Genomic DNA, 9,021 nt, shown 5'->3' with positions numbered 1-9,021 from the left:
TAGCACTATTTCGGAGATCACCACATCTCCTCATCAGACTTCTTTTTTCTAGACTTCAGCAGGAATCGAACCTGCGAATTCGATGTTCAAAGTCAGAAGCGTTAACCACTGAGCTATGTACATCCCGTAAACTCTTGTTGCTAATTCATTTTCCTTATTCAACCAACTACTATCAAGTGCAGCTGATTTGCCGCTATTTAAACTCGACAGCGTGGTTGTTGTTGTCAATTCTATACATCCATTTGCTTATTTGCTTTTTTGTATAGTTTCAGGCAGGCTCTTCCTAAATATTTATATATTTTTGATCGAATGCGATTATTTCCCTTCAGAGGTCTTCAAAACATAAAATTATGATGAATATTCATTGTACTAACAAATTTTTCATAGCCGATAAACTTATATTTTATATACAAATTTGTGTTATTTTATGTGTTCGTAATCACATTACGCACGATCAGCTAAAACGATTTATTTAAATTTTTTTTATTCTGCCCGATGTTTTCTGCAGGTGCAAAAGTGTGAGCTCCCAAAATATTTTTAGAATTACATATCGTATTAATTTTAATTTTTTAGATAAGTGGCAACTCTATCCAGAATTAAGCAGGGTTTAAGGCTTTATTTTAACACCTTTTGTTTGAAACTCATATAATATTTTACTTATACGCACGTAGCATAATTTGAAATTTCTTATTATTATTATGGACAACTATACCCAAAAATATGTATATGCGGACTAAAGTATATTTTAAAACCTTTGTTTGTGTACATACACATTCAGTTTGGTACACATATTGTGTTTTAAATAAGCTACATATATATTAATAACCGTTGTTCAATTTTATTTTCAGAAGGTGGCAAATCCGTTTCAAAATATTTTCAAATCCCTTCAAGCTCTTTTTGTTTTGATGTAGAAGTTTTTATAATATATTATGCCTTTAAATAATTTTAAAGTTTGAAATAGCTGGCAAGCCTATCCTTCACAATTTTTTGTACCACAAACCCAGAGAAAACATTGAGTAGAATGAAAAAAGAAATTAATAATGAACACATGAAAAAATTGATTTTTGTTTTTGAGAGATAAGGCTATCGTTTATTAAAACCTACTTAAAAAATATTTATTTTTAACGATTTCACAGCAATTCCACGAGAAAAAAATAATTTTATCGTGTAAAATAAATGGAAAATTTCAAAGATCGAAAAAACCTTAAAACCTACTTAAAAAATATTTATTTTTAACGACCGGCCTAATGTACATCTGTGCGAACATACATATGTATGTATGTACACAAATGCATGTCATTGTGTATAAGTATGATAAAAATATTAGTTGTTTTTTGTTACGCCTATTTCGATAAACTAAAATTGTTTTTACTTTATGAGCTCTTGGCGGGCATGCGGGGTGAAGTTTAAGGGCACGCACGCGGCTGCATTGCGTGTTTTTTTTGTTTTTTTTTTTAGTTGAAGGGTGCGGAGAGTTTGGATGGCATTGCTGCTACTTGATTTCTTCATTAACGTGAATGTTTACATTTGCAACATTTGATAGGCACTCGATGATGTATAGTGTGAGTGATTTCTAAATGCAAAAATTGTAAATATGCATAGTTAAGCGATTGAAGTGGTCTCGGATAAAATACAGCACTGTTATTTTTGTTTTTCTTTTGCGCATGCAAATTTGATTGTACCTGGCGAATGTTGATGTATTAGGGTACTTGATTGGCTTCGCATCTACAGACGAAAGACTTACCTATGTGTGTATTAATACATTTTTAGATAATTTTATTTACCGCAAATTCATTAAAATTTGTAATATTTTCACAGCCCTAGATAATGCCGACATTAAATTATTGAATCTATTGAAACTGAATCAATGGCCATTGTGGTCGAATCGTACCGCAAAAGTTTGATCCCTGGTCCGAGAAACAACCAAACAAAGTGTTTTTTTTCTGCTGGCGGTCGCCCCACGGTAGGCAATGGCAACGGGCAAGCCCTCGAGTTTGTTTTTGCCATGAAATACAGCTTCTTATAAATATACACCACAAATCGAAGGTGAAGCTGGGCAAAGCGCTAGCAAATGTGTAAGCGCTAAATATTTTTTTACCTATTTGTTCACCTGTTGAACAAGTGGCTCATAAATGGTTAAGATTTAAGCAAAAATATTAAACAGCTAATTTTTCTAGAAGTCATTGTAAAAGTAAATCTTCTGCGGTTTAAGGCGGAAGAATAGTCATACATAAATATATATGTACACATAAAGTATGAACAATAAAAAATAATAAAAATTTTCAGCAAAAAGCGGAAATCTTACTTTAGAAGAAAGTGTGAGAAGATGTAGCAAAATCTTTCTTTGCATAGTTTTAAGGCCTTAAAATTACTACTAAAGCTGATCCAGCGGTTAGAGAGCTTAGTATAATTCAAACTAGAGAGGGCAATTTAAAATTAACAACACTCAAAATGAACGACTAAATACCCATCACTTGTTTGTGTGTATTAGGATTTCCGTTATTTAACAAGTAATTTTTTTTTTAGCGCCGCCATAGATTTTAACATTCTGACCAAAACTCTATATGATACCCAAAAAGTACTTAGAATTAATTATCAACCATGCCTTCCTATGGATATTAAGTACATGGGAGTTGGTGGCAACCCTTCCAAAACTTTTCGCCAGCTGTAATCTTGGTTAAACCCCTTTAATTTGAAACCCATGTTGTAATATTTCATTTATTTTATTATTTTTTATTGAGTTTAAGATTTTAACACAGGCGGCAACCCTCCCAAAAATAACTCTAACAGTGACTTAAATCCACTCTTGCACTTCTTGTAATATTTCATTTATTTTATAAATTTTATTGAGTCTATGATTTTCAAGCAGGTGGCAACTCTACTCAAAATTATTTTCGACTTTAAGCCTTTTTACAGTTATTAATTTCGAAAATTTTCAAACACGTGGCAACCCTCCCCATTTTTTTGATATAAATGATCCTGGTATTATACCGAAGAAGCCAAAAAAATTACTCAGATCGGTTCAACCGTTCTCGAGTTTTGAGGCCTCGTACAAACGAACACAACATTTTTATATACATATGTATGTACTATTTATATATTTACTATTTATATATGTAGATATAGATAGACAGAAGATTGCCATTGATGCACTCTGTCTGTAAAAATCGTTAAAGATTAGCTAAATAACAGTAGTTCATATTACTAAATGACGTAAATAGATTATAGCTTTAATGTGCAATTGAATGTAGTTAATCGACATTTTCATGACTTTTAGTTATGGTTTTGAATTGACATTAAAAATTTATAACCGTAAGTACGTAGAAATGTATCTACATGTGTGTACTATATACATATGTATATGTGTTATGAACGTTTCAAATGATTCTCGGTTGGTAACCGCAAACTTGTCCATACATTTCGCGAGAGTGTCATGAATTAATATTTCTATATAATTTTTTATAAGCTAAATAATCGTAGATACCAGCTTAATAGGCAATGAAATTACGTCTGAGCTGTTATAAGATTACTTGATTTTGTTGGCATGTGGAAGATTGGGATGCTTCGAGGCTTCGTCACGGTCTCGAAACATATTTGAATAAAATTAAAAATAAATAAAAATTAAATATTTGCACTTTAAACATTCAATTTTAATTTTGCGTTAGACTGGGTGTCAAGTACAATTTTGTTTCATATTGAAATTTACCCGGTGTCTGGTGCGCCCTATTATTGCCGCGCATAGAGGAGGACCTCAAGTTTTAACCCGCCTCCGAACAGCAGAAGAGTTTATACAAGAGGGTTTTTATTACAAAAATATTCTCAAAGTGTTTGTATCCACAACCAGAAGGCGACCACTGCAAGAAAAGAATTTTCTGGTGGTGGCCGAACCAGCAATTGAACCTGGGTAGTGCCCAGTTGTAGGTCGCTCCTCTAACCATTCAGATCCTTCTGATAAGTTCAGAGGAGATGAAGATGATTTTCGTTGATCCCATCAAAGTTTGCTTTCTTTACGATGATCCCTCCTTATAGGTTTCTGAGCTTTTAATGTTAGTTTTCCTTAAACTTAAGACTTCCTAGTGGGAGAAAATTCTCCTTTCTTTAAATTTGGAGCGGACACAGTTGGTTTCTTGGCTCTGGTTTCTTTTCCTCACTGACATTAATAAATTTTACGGTTCTAGTATCTACACTAGGGTGGTCCAAAAATGCAGGTGAAAAAGGAAAGTCGAAATTTTTATGCTCTCATCCGCTTGGATTGTTCCATACCGAAAAAAATTGCACCCCTATTTTTTATTTAAAATAGAGATCGCCCAAAATTTTCCATGAATTTTATATGGGGAAAAAACAACTTTTCGTAGAAATGGTATAGAAGTCTTAAAAATCAATATTTTTCTATCGAAATTTTTTTTTTTATCTGGCGAAGATTCCCAGTAATAATACCCAATTGTTTATTTAACCATTTTTTATCGCAACTATAATTTATAGGTACGCCAAAACCCCGAAATATGCAAAAGGGGGACCAATAAAAAATCGTTAGTATTAAAAAATGGTTAAATAAATAATTGGGTATTATTATTGCAAGTCTCCTGAAGAGAACCAGAGTTTCCCGATCGAAAAATAACATTTTAAAAACTAAATTTTAAAAGCTTGAGCGCTTTGAGTGACCTCTAAATATTTTTTGATTTCAAACTACAAAAATAGGGGTGTACTTTTTTCGATAAAGAACAATCCATTACAATTCCGACTTTACTGTTTTTGGACCACCCTAATCTACACTCAGACCTATACAGATGATCATTACAGGCTCTTTTCTATTAATAGTTTACAGCAAAGGGCGAATGCCACTAAATGTGATTGACACTCTGTGTATGGAGAATGGGCTGTCCACTAACTCAAGCAAAACTAGTGTTGTGCTCTTGACGAGAAGAGGAAGGTTAAATGTCCTTGTTCCCCTTACCCTTAGACGAGTATGATTTCTTGCGAATTAAAGTGTTTAGGTTTAAAATGTTGAGTTCCCTGAGGTTGGGTGCTAGCTTAGCCCACAATACATTGTGGAATCTTTACTAATGGTTCCAAAACTGACAGCGCCTCAGGATCTGGAGCTTATATCGAAGGTAACGGGGCAAAATTTCAGTTATTTCGTGGGGAATATGCCTCGGTATTTCATGCAGAGGCATTAGCGGTCCCCAAAATCATGGACTGCGTGATGGAAAATACGTAGAGAGGTAGAAGTTCACGTGTCTCTAGCCAAGCTGTGCTACTTCCAAAGTAGTTCGGAAATGCAAGTCTCCACTAAATTATGTTGGATAACATAACGAACTTGTTTATATGGATGCCAGGTCACTCGCGTCTAGGTACCTGGTGATGAGAGATCTGACCACTTGGCTGGAGAGGGCTCGGAAATTCCTTAGACCGCAGTCTGGCTAGGTATTTGCTTTCATTGAGCAGATTGGAGAACTTGTGGACCTGTGTGTTGATCGGTCGCTTCGCTTGACGCAAACTATTGAATTTAATGAGCATACATGAAGTTGTCATATATGCGCTCACTTCCTTCTAGAGGATAAGTTGTCGGAACACTTTTTGTTCTTCTAATCCGCCATTGCAAGGATGACGTATTGAGGTATGTAGTATGATTTTAGGTGTCCAAAAATTTATGTACGCTGCTTGCACTAATCTATAAGGTTTGTCACAGACTCAGTTTCATACCAAAGGCTGGGACCCTGGCGAAAGTTGTGTTCATTCTCTGAGGCTATTCTCTGCGCCCTTACTCATCTTAAGCTGCAACACCCTCTAGTAGAATTTCTCCGACGCCTTTAAGGCAGCAGAACCAAACACCCGCAGATGAGGAAGGTATTCGTAAACTATACACAAACCGTGGCAGCCCGCAAGGTGGTGTCCTTTCCCCACTCCTTTGAAATGTAACGGTGAATACTCTGCCGTCATGGTAGCAGCGCACAGGTTGCCCGATCATGGCTTACGCTGAGGATCTTGAACCGATGGAAGTGGTTAAGTACCCCTAAGTTATATGCGACATGGTTTAAGACACTTTACGCGTTGCGGTAACTTTGCCGAAGGCATCAGGCCTTAGCGCCAATCCGGAAAAAACTTGTATATTTTTTTTTTTCAAAGAAAATTAAATTTACCCGGGAACAACGGTGCTACACTGAGTTTTTTGGATGGAGTTAGAAACTAGTTTCAAAAAAAGTACGCTTTTTTAGGTCACTTGATCCTTTCAAGTCGTTAAACTAATTTTTGCTTGTTTGGAGTTTTTTTTTAAATTAGCGCGGGTTCAATCGCCATATTTAGAATTGAAATTTGATTTCAAGTCCATTGGCGAAAATCCTCCACTGAAACCTCCGCGAGGATGCCGACTGGTAATGGGTACCACAGAGCGAATCTCTGCGATACGGAAATTATCTTTTATCATAGATATGAGGTAAATTTACCGGAGCCAGATAAAAGTGTAATGCGCTTCCGTGCAGATGATCGGCCAGGCTGGGGGCACTACTGCGGTGGACGACATTTTCTCCACAAATATTTTTGATCACAGGGTCCGCCTCGGCGGGCAGGTGGTGGTCGTACGACGAAGATGAATGAAAATCTAAATAAGAAGTCGAAGCAAGAAGAGACGAAGAGGAAAGTGCGGAAAATAAAGCAGGCAGGCAGTACCCACTCTAAACCTTCAAAGGCATTCCAAATATACATGAGGCTGAATTTTAAATAAAAACATTTAAAAAAAAATCTGCCTCAGTTTAAAAAATTTTATTTTGAAATTTTTATTTTTATAAGCGGGGTCTTTTCTATACAAATCAGTTAAATGTTTTTTAAAAATTTTTTCAGTTCGCAAAACTACTTCAAGAAACAATTCGACAAATAACCATCATAAAAAAAAATAGTACAAGTACGATTACCGACAATATGAATAAATTCCAAAGCAGCTCCTTTTTTCTGTCCGCTTGTCGTGAAATGCCTCATACATATGCATGTATGTGATTCGTTAAACCGTGTTACGCAATTAGTTGTGACAGGTTTGCCACATTCACCCAATTAAAACACCAATTTATTTCTGTACTAATAATCTTCAATATTTTTATATAATTTGTTTATTCAATAATTATTGTTTTTGTTACATTTCCCTTTTAGAAAATTGTTAAATTAAAGGCATAAGAAAATCGAAATATTTACTTATGTGCCATTTTATTCTGCTATTAAATTAAAAATGAGGAATCGAAGATAATAAGAAAGTGGAAGTGTCAGCGGAAAATGCGTCAATCTATACAATAATCTATGTAAGTATTTTTCACAGAGTTTTCAAATGTATGTAAATAAAAATAAGTAGATATGTATATGTTTGTGGTGCTTATCGTTTTAAAGTTATACAAATATGCATTTATAAACCTGTTTGTATCAAAGTTATAATTAAGAGTCGTAGGCTGGTATAAGTTTAAAACAGCATTGGGTCAATTAATAATTAAATATGCAAATTTTTGCAATGCAACTTCTGTACATGGGTACAAAGTATGTTCAAATAACGCCTACAGCAATTTACTTGACTAAAAATTCTATGAGCATAAGTGGCAAATATTTATCCATTGACAAGTGGTTTTATTTATCTGTAGCTGACTATATTTTTATTTATCTGGTCACCAAAGGCAAACTTAACACTTGTGCGTGCCACTGTGCTGCTGTTTGTTAATTGTTTCTACATATCTTATATTTACATTTTTACATTGATGTACGAAAAAGAAATAAGTTTCGCATAATTGCATATGTATGTATATGTGTATCTTGTCACCTTTACTATTTAATTGAGTGGCAAGTAGATTGGTATGTAAGCATCAATATTGATTGCTACTCAGTTGATATTCTAGTACATATTTTGATTCACATTTTCATTTGCATATTTGCACTCACCTTGACTTAAGTGTGATTTGTTAGAGCTTTGGGCAAGCTTGCAACAGAATATGTTACTGCCTGAGCTTAGAACTTTAATATGTAGAATTGTGCTTATGGAATGCTGTTATAAATATAAAAGCTAATATTTTTGCTTTCTGTTTTTGTTTGCTGTTTGCTTGCATGGCGTATACGTTACTTACATATATACATATATGTAAATACAATATATTCACCACATTAACCCTTCGCTTTATTTCTACGCCGGAGCTTTAATTTGGGCTATGCGCTCATTCAATAGAAGTCGAGGGTAAAAAGCATTAATTACACCGGCACAAAAAAATGGTCTGTGCATTTAACCAGACCCACCTACCGACATGTATAAATAACAAAAATGCCTTAAAACTTTAGACTTTGAAGAATATTTGATCTCAAATGTTTCCTACGTTGAACAAACGGGGGAGGAACGTTTTTTTTTCAGTTTAAATGGAAATAAACTAATGGTATCACATAATTAATTTCAAACTGAAAATTGACTGAATTAAAAAAAGCATTTTGTACCATTAATCTATTCAAATAATAAAATATAGAAAATAGAGAGTTGCCATCTGTTTGTAAATTTCAGTTTAAGTAAATTGATAAGATATGGTAAATATTGCATTAAGGTTGTCAAAAGAAAGCGGTTTAAGAAGGCTACCGCCGAAAATCTTTTTGCGGGAGGTTGCCACCTGTTTAATTTAAATATAATTTAGTTTATAAGACTAATTAAATATTGCAATATTCGTATCAAACTAGAGAGATTTAGTTCAGTTTACAGCCGAAAATATTTTTGATGTGGGTTACCACCTCTTTAAGAAATTTAATTCAATTGCTAAAATAAATGAAATATTAAAATACGGATATCAAGCTGAAGTGGTTTAAGAGAGTTTACTGCCGGAAATATTTTTGAAGCGGTTTGCCACCTATTTGAATAATTTCTTTCACATAAATTGATAAGATAAGTTAAATATTAAAATATGGGTATCAACCGAAAATATTTGATGTAGTAATATCTTCATCTAGCAAATGCCCAGCGTGTTTCGCATCGCCTTCGAATTAATTATGGTTTGTTGCTCCATCTGAAACATCTAA

At 34.1% G+C, this 9,021-nt stretch overlaps 1 protein-coding gene across 1 annotated transcript in view; it reads left to right on the top strand.

The window, feature by feature from the left end:
• Positions 1 to 1,500, top strand: part of LOC118738228 (fatty-acid amide hydrolase 2-A-like) — a 3,996-nt gene extending 2,496 nt beyond the window's left edge. Inside the window, exon 5 of the mRNA XM_036469152.1 lies at positions 1,459 to 1,500. Coding sequence (XP_036325045.1) covers positions 1,459 to 1,500 — 42 coding nt within the window. The remainder of the gene's footprint in view (positions 1 to 1,458) is intronic.
• The last annotated feature ends 7,521 nt before the right edge of the window (positions 1,501 to 9,021 follow it).

The sequence above is a fragment of the Rhagoletis pomonella genome, unplaced genomic scaffold, assembly GCF_013731165.1.
Source record: "Rhagoletis pomonella isolate Grant_MI unplaced genomic scaffold, Rhpom_1.0 Rhpom_scaffold_00004, whole genome shotgun sequence".
Taxonomy (NCBI): Eukaryota; Metazoa; Arthropoda; class Insecta; order Diptera; family Tephritidae; genus Rhagoletis; species Rhagoletis pomonella.
The sequence above is the reverse complement of the archived record's forward strand: the minus strand, read 5'-3'. Positions and strand labels throughout refer to the sequence as shown.